We start from the raw sequence: 18837 nt of genomic DNA on the forward strand, positions 1-18837 counted from the left end.
AACCCCAAGCAGCGCTATAGGCTGGGGACTGAGTGGCTGGAGAGTATCCAGAAGGAAAGGGACCTGGGGGTACTGATAGACAGTAAGCTGAAGATGAGCCAGCAGTGTGCCCAGGTGGCCAAGGAAGCCAATGGCATCCTGGCCTGCATCAGGAACAGTGTGGCCAGTAGGACAAGGGAGGTTATTCTTCCCCTGTACTCAGCACTGGTCAGACCACACCTTGAGTACTGTGTCCAGTTCTGGGCCCCTCAATTCAAGAGAGATGTTGAGGTGCTGGAACATGTCCAGAGAAGGGCAACAAAGCTGGTGAGGGGCCTGGAGCACAAATCCTATGAGGAGAGGTTGAGGGAGCTGGGCCTGTTTAGCCTGGAGAAGAGGAGGCTCAGGGGTGATCTTATTACTGTCTACAACTACCTGAAGGGGCATTGTAGCCAGGTGGGGGGTGGCCTCTTCTCCCAGGCAACCAGCAATAGAACAAGGGGACACAGTCTCAAGTTGTGCCAGGGTAGGTATAGGGTGGATGTTAGGAAGAAGTTCTTCGCAGAGAGAGTGATTGGCACTGGAATGGGCTGCCCAGGGAGGTGGTGGAGGCACCGTCCCTGGGGGTCTTCAAGAAAAGCCTGGCTGAGGCACTTAGTGCCATGGTCTAGTTGATTGGTTAGGGCTGGGTGCTAGGTTGGACTGCATGATCTTGGAGGTCTCTTCCAACCTGGTTGATTCTATGATTCTATGATTCATAGGCAACATTCAGCTCAGACAGAAATTCCTGAGGCTGTCTGTGGTTTAGAGCATGAGCTCTGATGAAGTTAACACAGGAATCCAGGGTTTTCCTGACAGAGTCCAGCTTCAGTGATTCACCACACGGTGCTTGTCGGTGGATGCTGCAGTGTATGGCTATGGGATGTGAATGGCTGCGTTTGTCCATCCCCTTGTTACTGCGTGCAACCACTCCTTCCATGGACCCCACCATGCTAGGAGCACCATCAGCTGTCACACTGAATAGTTTACCCCAGTCCAGCTCTAAATCAGTCATAGTTTGTCAAACTTCCTCACAGATATCCTCTCCTCTAGTTGTTCCTTTGCTGCTTACAAGTGTAATGCAAGCTCCTCTGTGACTTGGGAAGAATCATTTGTCCCGCGAATGAAAATCAGCAGCTGTGCAGAATCACGAACATCGTTGCGTTCGTCGAGTGCCAAGGAGAAATAAGAGGGAGAGGAGCAGGAGGAGGGGGCGGCGGCGGCGTCGCGGCCTGCAGCCGAGGGGCGCCCCGGGGCGGGGGCAGGTGGAGGCCGAGGCGCAGGTTCCCGCCCAGCCCCGGCGGCTGCGTGGGGGCGGCTGCGGCCGGCGCGCGGAGGAAGGGGCCGGAGGAGGCTGCTTGGTTTCCCGCCCAGCCCCGGCGGGGGCTCTGTGAGTGCCGGCGGGCCGGACCGAGGACCCCGGGGGCTTGCTGCGTGCCTTCGGTGCTGAATGCCGGTTTGTGTGGGGAAGGTGATGGGAGGGAGCCAGGTGCAGGGCTGGTGGCCACAGCTGAGGCTCATTGGAGCGGTTCAGGCCCTCAGGCGTTTGGTGCCCTCAGGTTCGTTCGTGTGGGGATCCTGAGCTCTGGAGCGGGTAGGCGTTGGTCGCTGTGTTCTGTGGTGAGGCCTGTCGAGTCGCAACTACTGCTGACAGGTGTCTTCTGGTTGACACTGTTTCTGGAGTGCATGTTTAGCTTAAGTAGCCACACATTTAGCAAACCAAGGTGAAACTTCGTGGCTTGTGGCCTAAGGCTTCAGCAAATCTAGCTGCTCATGCTAGGTAAAGCTAAGCAAACAACACACCAGACCACACAACATTATAGCTCTGAATGATTAATTCTACTTAAAACTTACTTCTTTAAGCTAAACAACTAATACCTCTCAACACTGAGAGGTTCTTCCTACTCAGAGGAAGAGCTGCTTGACATACAGTCCAATTGCTGTGCAGGGTGAACTTGGCTCCTGCAATGACCTGTTGGTAAGAGGTCTTACTGCTTCAAAGAGCAGCACTGAGAGGCTTCCCGGTTCAAGGGGAGATCATCACCATGAAGCTTAGCAGGGAGAGCTGAAAGAAGGCTTATTTAGGCCATGGTGTTTATGAGATAAAGCAGTTGGCTCATGGTCAAATTGCACACAATGGGAGAAGTATGCACTGTACTCCTTGTGCCCACAGTATTCTTCATTCCTCAGTTAAATGAGTCTTGGACAAACAACCTTCTATTCATGTGTTAATCACAAGATTGGTGCTCCACACTCATGCTCATCGGGGCTCAGTGTGCTCTGCCTCTATGGAGTACTCCTACAGGAATTCCTGGCTCAGGCCTTTACCTCCTTTGCAGTCTGTACCAAACTACTGCTAGTTTGGTTAAGGGGTGTCAATTGCATCCATTAGAGAATGTTGGAGGGTGGAGAAAGTGTCTTCTGAAAGGAATTCATGCAGCTTAATAATTGGTAAAGAAAAGGATGTCTGGTTTTGACAGGATTGGTATTTATTTCTCTGGAGCTGGTGCTGGTTTAATACTAAATGTTAATTAGAACTCTGGGAACTGCTCTCCCACTAGCTGCTGGAGCTGGAAACAGCATATGCAGCAGCATGTCAGATAAACAGCTTGGAGCATAGGAGAGAAACACCCAAAAGAACTTTGCATCCCATCCAGCTCTGTATCGTATCCTGGGGTGCTTAGCTATCAGGGCATGTTCCACACATTTTATGACCTTGGAAGTATCAGTGTTACACAGTCTTTTCAGCGATGATCTTTGAGCTTTTATATCTGCAAAGGAGAAAATAAACCTAAAAGCATTTGTATGCAACTTTCACAGTGAAAGGATCCTTTACGTTCAAAGGTTTGGCTACAGCTTCATGCTTGCTTTAAGCTACTGGCTGTGAGCAGTATGGCTGCAGTAGAGCAGAGACCAGAAAGGCTGCAGGACACTCAAGAGCCTGGAAAACAGAAAGCTCCCTGGCCCATGTTGTGAGCTAGGTCTTCCCGAATGTAAGTGCAGCATGACACAGCACAAATTTTCAGATATCTGTTATCCATAAACTTAGCATATAGTCATACTCATCCGTTCCTCTTGGTCATTCTTTCTCTAAATATGGACAGAACAAGGATGGCAGCATGATGTCATATCTCATCAATCTCACATGGGAGCTTATGGCACACGTCTCAACCAGCATACACATAGTCCAGAACAGCAATGAATTCTTAATTAATATTACTGACATCCAGCAAATGTTCACATAATCACAGTCTGGTTAAGGTCAGAAGGGACCTCTGATCCAACCCTCCCTCCTCAAGCTAAATCACCCAGACTAGGTTGCCCAATACCATGTCCATACAGTTTTTTAATATCTCTAGTACTTCCCTGGGCAATGTGTGCCAGTGCTTTGTCACCCTCACAGTTAAAATGTGTTTCCTGATGTTCAGCAGCAGCATCTATGTTTCAGTGTGTGTCCCCTGCCTTGGGTCTTGTCCTTGGACACCAGTAAAAAGACCCTGGTTCTGTTGTCTCTACAGGCTTGCCTCAGGTGTTCATACACATTGATAATATCACTCCTGAGTTTTCATAGAGTCTTTTTTCTACTTACATTCAACAAAGTACTTTTCTCCATAGGAGTCCCTGGTCTCAGAAGTCAGTCTATTCCAAAGTCTTAAGAGGTGTTTCTCGATGACATCTGAATTAGCAACTCCTGCTTCAAAGAAACCATGCTCAACAATGCTTACTTTCACTCCAAAATGCTGCATCTCTATCCTAGAAGATAAAACCCCAGTAATCATCCCTGACCACCCAATAATGGCAAAACCATTGAACTTATGTAAGTTGAAAATTGAATGTGAGACTTTGATTCTTATCTTCAAGTGTCAGATTGATTTTGAGATGTCCAAATTAACTCAGGAAGAAAAGCAGTGTCAGGTGTCAGGGTGATAGGTTGGACTGGATGATCTTGGAGGTCTCTTCCAACCTGATTTTATGATTCTATGTGTGATAGTTTGGGTGTTACCCACCCCCCCACACTTAAGAAAATCACCTGGATTAGACTCAGCCTAAATGGAAATTAAGAAACGAAACTTTATATTTACAGTTTAGCACAATACACAAGCAGATATTTACAATCTATACAGCTAGAGACAGAAATATACAAGTTAAAAAGGGAATACAGAAACACAACAGCCCTCCCAGAAACCAGAGTCCCCAGGAGGGGCTCCCAACCACCCTTCCACCTTCTTTCCACCCCTCTACCTTATCCCAGACTTTGCCTTGTGTTCAAGGTGAGTTTGGAGAATCGGCCAGGAGGGTTAGAAAGCAGAAGGATTAGTTAGACAGCAGGTTAGGAAAAAAAATGCAGGCAGCCATAGCCAGAGAGGAACTCTGTTACCTATATTTATGTTCTTGTATTTATACATCTCAGCAAGCCTATGAGTGAAGTAGACATCACCGTTGTTTCCTTTTCTCAGCCTATAATCTAATTCCTCTCACTAAAATACCCCAGCTAGGCTCAAACTAGCACACTATGATTCACAGCTTTCTGTGTGGTTCCTTTTAGACTGATGCAAAGGATGTGGCAGCAAACTGCATCTTATCCATGTGGTAACAAACTAAACTTTTGACCGTTTCAAATACTATTGCATCATTTTAGCTTTCAGCAGGAACAGATTATTAAAGTGCCTGGGAAAAAGTAAAAGTTAGCAGCAAATTTCAGTTGGATTAGAGCTTTTTACTGTGTCATGTGGTTTAATGGCTATGATTAAATGTGATTTAATGTTAGTGATTAAGTGTTAGTGTAATGAAGTTTAGTGTGTTTTTTGGTAGTATGGTTCCTTCTATGTAATTTTGAGTTGTGCCACAACTCGTTTGGGAAGAAAATGGCCTCTTTGTCTTGCTGGGCAGCTCAAGAGATTAGGGCAGCTATGTTCCAAAGTGTGCCAAGGAATGGACCATGTGTATATTAGCCATTAGTTTATATTGTATTAGGGCATATACTTACTTTATGTAACTATTCATAATAGTTTGCATCTAGCTTTCCTAGTCCTTGTGAAGATGACTTTCAGGGCTAGGCCTTAGCCTTCTCAAGGCAGTGCAACACATCTGGCTTCAGCAGACTATGCTCAGATTAATTAAGTTACAAGTAATGTGGTTGCTGCCTGGAATTGCCCAGCTTCAATTGTGGAGAATTAAAGGAAAACAAAATGAGTTGTAAAGGTGCAAGTACAAGTAAATTCAAGTTGTCTGGGAAACTCTGCATGTCTGACCAGGCTATACTGTTGATGTGCTTTTGTGTATGCAGTGAATTCACATCCCTGACAGCTGCAAGCCTTTCTCCAGGATATGATTTTTTTTTCTAGTGCAGTTTCCTGATAGACCTGTTCAAAGTGCTGGAATTTGTAATCCCAAACCAGTGACCAACATCCTCTTATTTTTGTTTCCCTGTTTAGCCATGATTGCCAGAGAGAAAATGAGAGGGACAAAGAGTCTCTCTTTTTCAGCAAACATGGTATCTGTTCTTGCACTCATGCACGTATTTCTATGTACTCACCGTAAGGGGTCAGAGAAAGCTTCCATGCCCCATGTGGGCAGTCCGTAGCCAGCCCCTGCAAAAGCTGTGAGGCCTTTGGTGTTAATGAGATTGACTACTCTTCCCTCTGCTTTTTTCAGAAGTGGCAGAAGCTTGAGTGTGATTTCAATCAATCCCAGCAGACTAACATCTAGGACTGAGTGGAAGTCTTCAATGCTTAGCCAGTCAGTGGGTGCTACAGGTGCTGTTCCTTCAGCATGACTCACCAAGCCAAAAAGACCTACGAGGATTACAAAACCATTCATTTCATTATGTGGCAACATCTTATGCTAAAGGTTCATATGTAGCATTGGGAACCAAGCACACAGCCTACAAAAACTAAATTGATATGAATATAGTTAACTAGAATTTGTTTGTATGATCTACTCTGTACATCTACCAAATTTGCTGCAGGCCTTAGGCAATGACTCTTAAAAAGCATGGGTAAAGTATTAAAGTAAAATTATTTTGCTTGGAGATATGGGCCATCATACTGGACTTTACTATTCTGTTCCATTCAAGTATATGGACTCCTAATATGCACTTATATTCTTGTGAGAATCAACTAATCTACATAAATGTAGAGACTGATTTTACTGAGTTGAGGTCTAAAGGTCTGAATGAGACATGCAGATATTAGTCAATGCTTCTAAAAATATTAGCTTAACCCTGTGTATTGATCATGCTGCTTTACTACCTTATAAATTGCTTGTGGAACTTAAGATAAATAGTGACGCTTTCAAGAGTTTGCTGAGGGCAGCCTATGCCTGAAGGGAGAGGCCAAAAGTCCAGCACTCAGCCTCCATAAGGATTTTCTCAAGCAGAGGTGACAGCACTCGCAGTAGCTGCCCTGACTGAGAGCATGCAACTTTGCACAAGCTGGAAGCAGAGGTCTGCCAGACAAGGTAAGCACTAATAGTTATGTTGTCTTTGGTCTCAATCATTGCATTCAAGAATGGTCTGAAACCCTCATGATGAGTCTCACAGTATTTTACAGATGCTGGGGAAAAAGTCCTTATGGTAGAAGATGAACACTTTGCTGTTTAATTAATTAACAAGCCTATGGAATATTTGGTATAACAATGTGTTACAGCTGGGTGGGGATTGGTCTCTTCTCCCAGGCGACCAGCAACAGAACAAGGGGACACGGTCTCAAGTTGTGCTGGGGGAGGTATAAGGTTGATGTCAGGAGGAAGTTCTTCCCAGAGTGATTGGCGTTGGATGGGCTGCCCAGGGAGGTGGTGGAGGCACCGTCCCTGGAGGTGTTCAAGAAAAGCCTGGATGAGGCACTTAGTGCCATGGTCTGGTTGACTGGACAGGGCTGGGTGCTAGGTTGGACTGGATGATCTTGGAAGTCTCTTCCAACCTGATTGATTCTATGATTCTATTTAGTTAATTAACAAGCCTATTGAATATTTGGTATAACCATGTGTTGCAGCTGGTTTAATTAATTGCTGTTTAGTTAATTAACTAACAATCCTATTGAATATTTGGTATAACTATGGGTTACAGCTGGTTTAATTAATTGCTGTTTAGTTAATTAACTAACAATCCTATTGAATATTTGGCACAGCCATGTGTTACAGCTGGTAGTTGTACTGCTGTGATCCCCTTTGGTGGCACTTACTGTCTAATCTGAGCTATCAATGCTGAAAAGAAACATATATTCCCATGCACTGTAAGTATTTACCACACAGATCCTTTTATCACATTGAAACAACCAACACCTGAGCCTTGTTTCCTAACTCCACTCATAGGCATTGAAGGGTGAACTCTTTCAGACAAGTGCTCAGAGTTGTATGATCACAGTAAAGGAGAGCTACCTATGCAAAGAGAATGGGCAAGCATAAACTGTTACAGTCTGCAATTGCAAACGTTCAATTTAGCCATGCAAAACCACTCCTCTGCTTAATAGAGGAGGGCTGAAGAAGCCCTGCACCAGCCATTTTTAATTAGGTGGGCTTGTTTCGTTGTCAAGAAGGTTATTCCTGGTACCATTTAACACCTCCCCCACTGAGATTCTTCAGCTGCACAAGAGTCTGATAAGCACACCTGGGAACAATCTGCTTTTAACAGACTAAACAGTCATTTTTTTTAGCTTTTATTGGTGAAAGGGAGGGGAAGCCCAAAAGCATAACTGGAAAGAAGATCTTTGAACTGAGAAATTACACACCTGAAGAATGAATGTGTTTGATCAGTAAGACAAAGAGTGTCCCTGTGGACAGTGGAGAGGCAGTAGAACTTTAATCCAGACCACATTTTGTTATGCTGAATAATATTTCTGGGAAATTACCTTGCCACTTACCCTTGCCAGCTGTCTCTTCACTCACGAACAGCACAGCCCTAGCAATGCTGGTTGAGTCAGCTAAGTTCAGGTTCACTGTCTTCAGGGAAAGTGAGGAGCAGGACTGTAGCTCTTGGCCTCCTTTTTCTGTGGCACATGCAGCAATGACACAAAACCCCATTTTGTCAAGCCTTTTAGCCAGTGAGTTTCCAAGTCCAGTGTCACAGCTTGTTATGAAAACATGCTTTCCATTCACGTTTCTCACTCTGTAACTGTCCCTGATGAGCCAGTAAATGATAAGACAAAGTATGGAAGCCAAAATTGCTATATGGAGTGAGTCTGAAAGTGAGAGCTAGAAACAAATAAGTTAATCACGTAGAAATGTAATGAAGCAAATGAATCAAAGCAGCCAACCCCTCAGCTCCCTCAGACCCAGTTCCCATAAGAGGCTGTGTTTGTGGTTGCAGTCCTTTCAGCTCACTGTAAGCTGGGGGAAAGGAGGAGGGCAAGCTTTGGTACAAGGTGATCAGGATCCATGAATAATGTGTGCCTTGGCAAAACCTTCCCTCTCTTGCTTTCAATAGATTTCCACTGTTTCCAAAGCGTTGCTGACCCATCTTTCTAGTCAGCCCTGTCAGGACATTTGAAGTTGAAAGGAATGACTGCATCTCTTGTTACAGTAGGGTCTGGGGGTTTTAGTGAACATTTGTGATAATACCAGAGAGAGGAATTCCTCTTGTGAAGAAAGATGATTCTTGTTGACCGCCTGTGCGGTGCCACCCAGATGTCTATTTTAATTGGCAGCATGGAAGCAGAGTGACCCTAGGAACAACCAGAGAAGCCTAAGACATAGTGGCGGGTCTGATGACTAATCTGTTGTGTGATGGTGAGTGATTTGTTCTCTGCCTGTTAGATAAGGTAGACTTCAGGGCAGTACCTGAGTCTTGCCATTGGAATGGGCTGCCCAGGGAGATGGTGGAGTCACCGCCCCTGGAGGTGTTCAAGAGAAGACTGGATGAGGCACTTAGTGCCATGGTCTAGTTGACTGGATAGGGCTGGGTACTAGGTTGGACTGCATGATCTCGGAGGTCTCTTCCAACGTGGTTGATTCTATGATTGTGTCTCCTTCCTCACTGCATGTTTAGCATTGAGAGACCACACAATGGAATATAGTTTGTAGGAAGTGAAGTGTGTATAAAGAAATGGGGATATGCATAGAGATACTGCTCTCAAAAAAAAAAAGCACTGAGGGAAACCAAGGCTTCCTAACTGGTGAGGAGGATACTGTTTGTTTATTGCAAAAGGTTTTGATAAATGTTCCCACCTTATAAAATCTTAATGATTGACTACTGGTTTTCTATTCTGTATTTTTGGTTTGTGCAAGAATTTTGCCAAAATAATTCATTAATGGCATTTTTTTTTTTGTGGAAAGGCTGTAAGCATTTCTCACACATTCTGTTAAAAGAGGGTTTTTTATAGATGCTAAGCAAGTCATTCAGGTTCTAGTTACCTACATATATGTAGAGGTGCAGATATTTGCCCTTTAAAATGTGTCTGTATTCAAATAATGTGCTCAGAGAAGAGGGAGTCTTTCTGCCTTAAGACATGAATTAAGGAAGCCCAGTGTATTAGGCCTGGCTGCTAGAACTTATCTGATTTTCTTGTTCCTACTGTGTTTATGGAGTGATTTGGATTTATTCTGACTATATTTTGCTGTTATCTCACCAAGTAGGAATAGAATTGAATGAGTGTTGGTCTTTAATTAAATAATTAAATCAGTCATATAGCTGATAAATGATAACCGCTGACATTTGTTGCCAGTAATGGTCTTCTTTTACTGTGATGATTTGGGTGTTACCTGCCCCCCTACTCTTATGAAATCACCCAGACTAGACTTAGCTGAGCTGGAAGTTAAGGAATGAAGCCTTGTATTTACAGCTTAGTACAGTATACAAGCAGATATTTACAATATATACAGCTACAGAAAGCAACATACAAGTTAAAAAGGGAATACAGAAACACAACAGCCCTCCCAGAAACCAGAGTCCCCAGGAGGGGCTCCCAACCACCCTTCCACCTCCTTTCCACCCCTCTACCTTATCCCAGACTTTGCCTTATGTGCAAGGTGAGCTGTGAGGGTTGGCCAGGAGGGTTAGAAAGCAGATGGATTAGTTAACACAGAAGCAGCAGCCCAGGGAGAAAGCAGAGACACCAGCTGTGACAGAGACCCACACTGTCTTGTCTATGTTTTTGTTGTTTTTGTGCATCTCAGCAAGCCTGTGAGTGAAGTAAGCATCACCATTGTTTTCTTTTCACAGCCTATAATCTAATTTCTCTCACTAAAACATTCCAATTTGCCTCAAACTATCACATTTACATAGTTGGGTTCCTCAACAGCCATCGATATGGACTTTTGGGCTACTGATTAACACTCTCTTGATTTTAAAATGTTAAGCAGATATATTCAGATAAAGTCTTTATTCTTTCACTGCAATCACAGGGAGGCTCCCACTGAATTTTTAGGGTGTTAGAGCAGTCCCTGGTCTGTAGCAGTTCTTTTAGCAGCCCATCTCACTGTCTTTAGGCTGATGTAGTCAGCCCTCTGGTTCAAGCACTTCACTTTAGTACTTTGCTTTTTTGCTGTGAATGCCCCTTTTAAGTCTGACAAAGGTTGCACTCTTCCTGAGTGTATGCACTTTGGAATCACCTTTGTAATGTTTCACCAAGTTGGTGAGATTCATTTTGTGAGAGGGCTCAAAGAGTGTTTTCTGACCAAGTGTGATTCAAACTGTGTGAAAGAGCTCAGGCTAATTCAGGCTTCTGTACTTTAAAGCAAAGCCTGAAAACTGGAAGTTGCAGCAGCTGATCATAGATACCCCAGTCTATTTGCAGTGATGTGCCAAGGAATCACATTTCCTTTGGCTGCTGATTTAGAATTAGGAGCTGAGCTAGGCAGAGAGAGAAAGAGGAGTTGCTCCCAGCAGGTTCTTAATCTCATGCCAATAAATCTCAGGAAACTACTCAGCAAGCTAGCACTGTGATGTATCATGTTATGACTCAATCAACTTTTTCCCCCTATACAAAATTAAATAAAATCATTAGATATTTGGGGGGAAAGGTTAAGATAATCGAAAGCAGGAGCTGTAAATCACACCTTCCTTCTTCAGCTGTGCTGTAGGGAGTACACAGTGGACAGTGAGCTTACAATACTGGAAAACAGGTTAAATTTCAAACCAGGCTCTCTGGAGAAGAATATCTGTCTGGGGAGTATGCTTGGGTTCTGTAAGAGAAAGACCTGGGACTGGTGTTAGTCTGTTTAGGTAGCAGTAATCGGCATTGAGGTGCTGCAAGACAATGGGTTCCAGAGATGACAGCACTGTGTGTAGAGCCTCTGCAGCATCTGTCTTCCCTGTCAGCCCTAGACCAGTGTTCCTAAGCCAGTAGTTCCTAGCCACCTAGTTGTCTCTGAGTAGCAGAGTCCAATAACACATGGACACTCAGTGCTGAGCACTGCGGTGGTGTTTGTTCTGCTGCAGCTTTCTGCTGTTGTTTATTCTGCTAGGTGATGTTACTGCTTCTGGAAGGAGTCTGGGGGTTTTCAAAATCAAAGGAAACAGTATCAGTTAAAGTTTCCCTCCAAGAAAATTGTCTAGTTCTGTGAATGTACTATGCTATGCAAAATATTTTGTTTGATGGATGTGGAAGACTAAAAAAGCCACTTGTCTTCCAGGGACATAATGATTTTGAAATAGCTGCCTGGAGTAGCAGACTGTTTCCAGAGTAAAATGTCAGCATGATATTTAAAGAATATTGATATATCCTCATAAATATTGAATTCTGATTATTAATTTAACCAATAAATAGCTAAAGGCAAATTCTACTTTTCTTTTTGATGTTTGCCTGGCACATGGAGAACTCTTTGGATAGAACTTGGCTTCTTATGCCCAGACAAGTGCCATTATGAAAGCAACTGATTTTAGAGGAAAGCAGCCTGACTACACTGAGAGCCCTTTAAGATCCTTAGATGACTGCAAAACACAACATCTACTTCTCTGCACTAAAGGAACTGAAGCACATGCGTAGTATGGAAGCAGAATATTAGTGTTTTGCTCCCAATGCAAGTTTGCTTTGGGAGTTATGTCAAAGAACCTCAGGCTGGGGTCAAGTTTTGAGTGTGCTTTGGATTACTTTATCTGCTAATGTGCTGGCAATGCAAACCTCCAGAAGTCAATGCTCTGCAATTATCTGGAGTGACCTGCCAGGCACACTGAGGAAACAGCACTCATGCGCTCAGTGGAAGGTTTAGATGTATCCCAACAGCCCTCTCACAGATCATCCAACAGCTCTTCAGAGTCTAGGAAGTACAAACTTTAATATTCAGTCATCCTGATAGAGTAAACCCCCTGGTCTTCAGTTAACATATTATACAATTATGCAGGCACAAATGCATCACATCTGTCACTCTAAGTGAACTATTCCTGCGTGTGCAGGGCTCTGCACTTTTGTTTCATGAAAGAGGAGTGCCTTTTCACAGGCTTATGTGAAATATGTCAGTGTAGTAGTTGAGTCTGGCGGTCAACAGAGAACTTAAGTTCTTCACTATTATGTTACCTTAAAATAAATACATCTCCAAACTCTGCTATGTAGCATTTTACAAGGAGATGTATGTAGTCTGGTACAATGTGGGTTGATTTTTTGGCATGATTGTATCTTTCCTTCTAAGGCTTGCACTTGTGATTATTAACACAGCATTTGTGGAAGACCCAGGAAAATCAAAACCTGTAAACTCTTAGATTACTGACCCAGTCACTGAAAAAAAACAAGGGTGGAGAAAGATTCCAGATGTTAGAAGGAACATTCCTTGTTAGCGTTTTATGCAGACCCTGCAGGTTTCTACTTTCACAAATTCAGAGATGGCATTGGGTTGGAAGGGACCCTCAAGCATCATCTTGTCCAACCCCCCTGCAGTGAGCTGGAACATCTCCAACTAGATCAGGCTGCTCAGAGCCACATCAAGTCTGATCTTGAATGTCTCCAGGGACAGGGCCTCAATCACATCCCTGGGCAACCTGTTGCAGTGTTTTACCACTCCTGTTGTAAAGAACCTCCTCCTTATGTCCAACCTAAATCTACCCTGCTCTAATTTAAAACCCTTGCCTCTTGTCCTATTGCTACAAGCCCTTCTAAACAGTCCTTCCTCAACTTTCCTGTAGGTTAATCTCAGATAAAAAACAATAACAACTTCACATAAACAACAATTCCTAAAATCCCTCTAGGTAGGAAGGGACTGAACTCAAAACAAGTGCTCAATTTGTTCTCTTAGCTCTGTATTCTGCAGATGTGTCTCAGAGATACTGCTCACTAACAGTAGACACGAATTCTGGTTTTGTGCTGTTACTTACATTCTGGGGAGACATCTCTAAGCTCAGTCTGTACCTCCAGGTGCTCTAGACGTCCTTTCACCAGTGATTTCCAGTGTCAGAACACAGAAGCTGTCTAGGTTGAACTTATAAACTTGTGCACAAAGACCCACATGAGTGATAGTTTAAAAAAATAATCTCACTGTAAATGCCTTCTGATCCTTGTACAACAGCTGACAAGGCCCCCAGCTGTTGATAATGACTTGTTCTGTGATGATTCTACCTTAGAGACTATTAATCTTCTGTGTATGCTCAATGCCTGCCTCCCCTACCACTAAGTATTGCTGGCTATATATAGTGATCTACAGAGCCTGGGGGATTGTCAGGTCTCATTAGGGAGAACTAATCTGCTCAGATGAGAAGGACCCATCTGTGCTTCATCTTGAAACCAGTAGGAGCCTTTTCATAAGGCAGAGGTTAGTTCATGCCTCTATCTTTTCTCCTGCACCTGAGCAAGTTATTATAAATATGACTTAATCTTTTAAGATACAGCCTTGCATGTGAAAACTTTCATGGATTAAATTATTTTTTCATACCAGGGGCAGCTTTTTGATATTAGAAACAGATCAATTGCCTGAGCAACTTAGCAATGTTTTTCATTCTACAAACTGTGCAAACAGAAATTCTATCATTTGAGTGGGAAAAGACTCCATCATTTACTACTAGGCTGCTTCTTTTTTTGCTTCCTGACCCAGAGCCTGCTGGGCACTTCTGATCCAGATCTGAGTGCCACTGCATAACCATGTCATCAGAACTTGCTTTCCTCACTCTTCACACCTCCCCATTCACAGCTCTGTGCTACAGAGCTTGGGCAAAGACCCTTCTCAACAGAACTGCAGAATATATCTGGTTGGAAGAGACCTCCAAAATCATCCAATCCAACCTGATTGGACAGGGCCAGGTGCTAGGTTGGACTGGATGATCTTGGAGGTCTCTTCCAACATGGTTGATTCTATGATTTTTGCCCTCCCATGCTACCATGGAACTGTGATGCCAAGAAAGAGTCATACATAGGAAAGCATTATACTACTGAAATCTTCTGGACATGTTCCCCCAGCTGCTAATGCTGTTAGTTTTCTTGTCTATAAAGGACTGTCAGTTGCTTAGTGGTTTTCTTTTTTTCTTGAGTTGGCTGACTGTAACTAATCAGCAGAGCAGTGACATCCGTATCACAAACAAACAAATGAAATTCTTCCTCGAGCAGAAATGACAACTGGAGGTATATTGTAATGAGGTTACAAAGAATAATACAGTTAGATTATGGCTACCAGGTCAGTAAACTCCCACTAAACATATGTCAGAGAGCATCTGACTAGAGAAGAGAGGGAAAAATGAGATATTTGCATGTAAACAAACACAAGTATCTGAACTTAGTGTCAGATCAGAGGAAATTAAAGAGTGGAGCTAACTGGCAACAAAAGGCCTATCATGATCAGCAGGATCCACAACCTTTTTCATTAGATGAGATACTTAAAGCTAACCAGGAAGATTTATTTCATAGAATCATAGAATCAACCAGGTTGGAAGAGACCTCCAAGATCATCCAGTCCAACTTATCACCCAGATTTCCTTTATTTTACTAAAAACTTTGGCTTTCTGTGCCAAGCTCTTGAGAAAGGGGGTAGCAGATACTTTGCTCTCAGGGGATAAATTCTGACCAGCTAGGGTGTGGGAGTGCACATGTGGTCTCTGAGCATAGGAGGGAGAGTGAAGCTTGGAGCTTCACCTGCCAAAGTGAAGCAAAATATGTTTGGGAAGAGCCTGAATATATGGGATTACACTGCTATTGACTTCTAGTGAACTTGCAAGTAACTAATGATGATGGATGAAATTCTGCTTAGAGTAAACAATTCAGTTATGCTTCATGAGTGCTGACATCCTGGAAAACAGGATATGGCTAGTGTGATCGATTAAAAAATGAATTCTAAGCAGACAAAAAGAAGTACAGATCTTTTTGGAGACTGCTTTCAGATGATCCATCTCTGCAGGGCAAGATAAAATGAAGTTGTGTTTACTACAGCCAAATTCTCCTCTGGCAAAACTGAATTTAAAAGGAAATTGCGAATGCGTGACATGTTTTTTTCTGCATCATAATAAGAATAGGAACACTGCTTTTGTTTTCTACATGTAAAACTGCTTTCTACTCTGACATGGGAGGTTCCACATATCTTCATTTTTATTGCAAGCCCTGTGGCTGCTCATGGTGCTTATTTACATAAATAACGTATGCTGATGGGATGCAGATGCTTCTGCTAGCTGGAAGTTACCCAGGGCACTGCAAAAGTTGCAATGCAGAGATGTTCATTTTTGTTGCTTGATTTCCTCTGCATCATTGGTAGAGAAGAAGTAATGAAGTGATTAGATAACTGCCTTCCCTATGTGATATTTCAAAGTTCCTTTAACACAGGGAAATTCTTCTCTTGCATAGCAGAACCAGCGTCAGTGGCTGGATTTCCTTCCTTTACAGCCCTTATTGAAATCATGATTCTCTTTCTAATATCCCTTGCTCTGCTTGGAGTTCTCTGCCTGTTAGATAAGGTAGACTTCAGGGCAGTACCTGAGTCTTGCCATTGGAATGGGCTGCCCAGGGAGGTGGTGGAGGCACTGTCCCTGGAGGTCTTCAAGAAAAGACTGGATGAGGCACTTAGTGACATGGTCTAGTTGACTGGATAGGGCTGGGGGATAGGTTGGACAGGATGATCTTGGAGATCTCTTCCAACCTGGTTGATTCTATGCCACCAGCCTCTTTCTCTCAAAGGACCCCAGGGCTTTTGCACAGAAGGGTGTGAAAGTAGGGAGAACCATCCAAAAGCAGGGATGGGATAAAACCAAGAGTCATACAAAATGTAGAAGCCGTCCAAAAGCAGTGATAGTCCAGTCATGACAGCAACCTGTCCTTTGCAGTGGCAGGGGACTCTCACGACGGGAACTCTCAAGGTGGGAACCCTCAAGGCAGGAACCTATGCTCTGTTTATCCTTTTTCTAGAACAAATGTCCATTTACCATTTACAGTGGGTGCGAAAACCCAGCCAACCACCAGCCCCATTCCAGTGTGGGCTTCTACACTAGCCATCTCACATCCAGTAAGGCACCTTTTGCTGGCCCCCTTCAAGCCCACAGGGCAGGAGTGGGGGGAAGCAGGTTGTCGTGCTTTTCTTCTTCCATTCAAACCCACAGAGTGAGAGGGAAAAGAGAGGAATTTGGGGTATCCCAGGACAGTAAGGACAGGGCTTGAAGACGTGGAGTGGATTTGGATAGATTTTTCTGCTAGCAGCTATAAAAGAGGATGGTAACTCTGTGGGAGCAGGACTGAAACTAGGTGTTTCACTCTACAGAAATGGATGATTTTTCAGCATAGGTACATATTTAGGAACCATGTTACAAAATCAGCTCAGAATTTACTGATCTTCAGAATTTTTTGTAAGGATGAGTTGTGCAAATCAGAAGTTTTAGAATGGAATGGAGTCATTCAAGATAGGTTGAGAGCAGTCTGTGGTCTCAGCTCTAATTTGCCACTCCCTTATTCTGTAGTGATATTGGCTGAGATCATATTGTCCTCACCACTGTCCCCTGTTGAAAAATCCACAGAGGGCTTATCTCCAACGAGAATTAACTACTATTCAGGACCTTCAGGGTTGTGAAATCTCCATTTTAAAGGAAGAATGGTAAAATATTAGAAGCCATGAGGAGAGAGACAAGCTCTGGGTCAGAAAACAAAGCTTTTGAGGAAGTTTTAAACCTGAATTTAGCTTAATTTCTGAAACAATTTTCATATTACTCAGCTAATGTTGCTATTTACTGCAGGGACAGTAATGTACACTGAATCATCACACGGCTAATAAAGTAATTCTATACTAATGATGATAAAAGAAATGCTGTAAGAATCACGTCCTTTACATTCATTGTGAGCTTTTTATTTCCAGAGAACTGTCTGGTCTCTTCATATATAACTGCTTTCCAAATGCCCTGACTTTACATTGTGAGATTATCTTAGTGAAATTTAAACCCTCCATTAGATGTCAATGAACTGTAGCCATTGTGGCTGCACGGCTGTTGACCCAGGTGCAAAGAGCCAATGCTCGATTGAAAGATTCAGTGCTAACAAATGGGTTAGAACAACGAAAACATGGTCTGAAATGGTTGGGTGCTTCACTGGCTGGTTGAACGAGATCCTTGCAATTTGCTGTATGATACATGAGTTTTCACAGCCACGGGTGAGTACAAATGTATCATGCTAACGTTTCAGAGTTAACTGATGAAACTTCCTGAACTGAACGCTACCTCTGGTGTTCCCTCATAGCAATTTCAACTAAGCGCTACATTCCCATTGTGCAGTTAGGGTTTTGTGAGGGGTTTGTGTTTTGATGGTGTTTTTTTTGCTTGATTGACTTGGTTTTGGACTTTTGGGGAGGTGGTTGTATGGGTTTGATTTTGTTGTTGTTGTTTGGGTTGTGGGTTTTTTTTTTTTGTTTGGTTGACTTGGGTTTGGAGTTTTTGGGGAAGTGGTTGTGTGGGTTTGTTGTTGTTTGGGTTTTTTTTTTTGTTTGATTGACTTGGGTTTGGACTTTTGGGGAGGTGGTTGTGTGGGTTTGTTATTTGGGGTTTTTTTTGTTTGTTTGTTTGACTTGGTTTTCTTTTTTTGGGGGAGGTGGTTGTGTGGGTTTGTTGTTGTTTGGGTTTTTTTTTGCTTGGTTGACTTGATTTAGTTTCTTTTGGGGAGGTGGTTGTGTGGGTTTGTTGTTGTTTGGGGTTTTTTTGTTTGATTGACTTGGGTTTGGATTTTTTGAGGAGGTGGTTGTGTGGGGTTGTTGTTGTTGTTTGGGTTTTTTTTGTTTGGTTGACTTGTTTGGGATTTTTTGGGGAGGTGGTTGTGTGGGTTTGTTGTTGTTTGGGTTTTTTTTGTTTGGTTGGCTTGGGTTTGGATTTTTTTGGGAGGTGATTGTGTGGGGTTGTTGTTGTTGTTTGGGTTTTTTTGTTTGGTTGACTTGATTTTGTTTGTTTGGGGAGGTGGTTGTGCGGGTTTGTTGTTGTCATTGTTTGGGGGTTTTTGGTTGGTTGGTTGGTTGGTATGTTTGGTTGGTGTGATGGTTTGGGTGTTACCCACCCAACCCCCACACTTAGTAGTATTTTATTTTAATAGATCCATTAATGAGGGCAGGGATGTTCACATGGGGCTACCAAGCCCTCTGGAGGCACCCTCACTCAAGTTGAGATGCATTGAAGCCTTTCAAAGGCCTTGTGCTTAGAGTTAAATTGGGAATGCTGCTCTGAGGAGTTTTTTGGATAGGGCTGGGTGATAGGTTGGACTGGGTGATCTTGGACATTGCTTCCAACCTGGTTGATTTTAATGATTCTGTTATTCTACTCTGTAGTTTCACTGTGTCTGAGTTATCAATGATAACTTGTGCAGTAATTAGTGGCATTGCCCTGAGATAATGAGGGCACACTAAGGTAAGCAGGAGTTAAATGCAATATACTTATATGGTATGTTCACAGACAAATGTATGATGATACTCTTTCTCCCCATCCTTCAGCTCTTCTGATTTAGGTAACTAACCATC

The 18837-nt window shown here is 43.2% G+C and overlaps 1 protein-coding gene across 1 annotated transcript; it reads right to left on the reverse strand.

Moving 5' to 3' along the window:
- Positions 1-2472: 2472 nt before the first annotated feature.
- On the reverse strand, positions 2473-13273 carry DHRS9 (dehydrogenase/reductase 9). The gene is made up of 5 exons (XM_064167464.1): positions 13259-13273; positions 7878-8208; positions 5555-5813; positions 3608-3771; positions 2473-2789 (listed from the first exon to the last, which is right to left on the reverse strand). The coding sequence occupies exons 1-5, from the start codon at positions 13271-13273 to the stop codon at positions 2539-2541; spliced, it is 1020 nt and encodes a 339-aa protein (XP_064023534.1). The 3' UTR covers positions 2473-2538.
- Positions 13274-18837: the final 5564 nt, after the last annotated feature.

Source organism: Pogoniulus pusillus, chromosome 2, assembly GCF_015220805.1.
Source record: "Pogoniulus pusillus isolate bPogPus1 chromosome 2, bPogPus1.pri, whole genome shotgun sequence".
Classification (NCBI taxonomy): Eukaryota; Metazoa; Chordata; class Aves; order Piciformes; family Lybiidae; genus Pogoniulus; species Pogoniulus pusillus.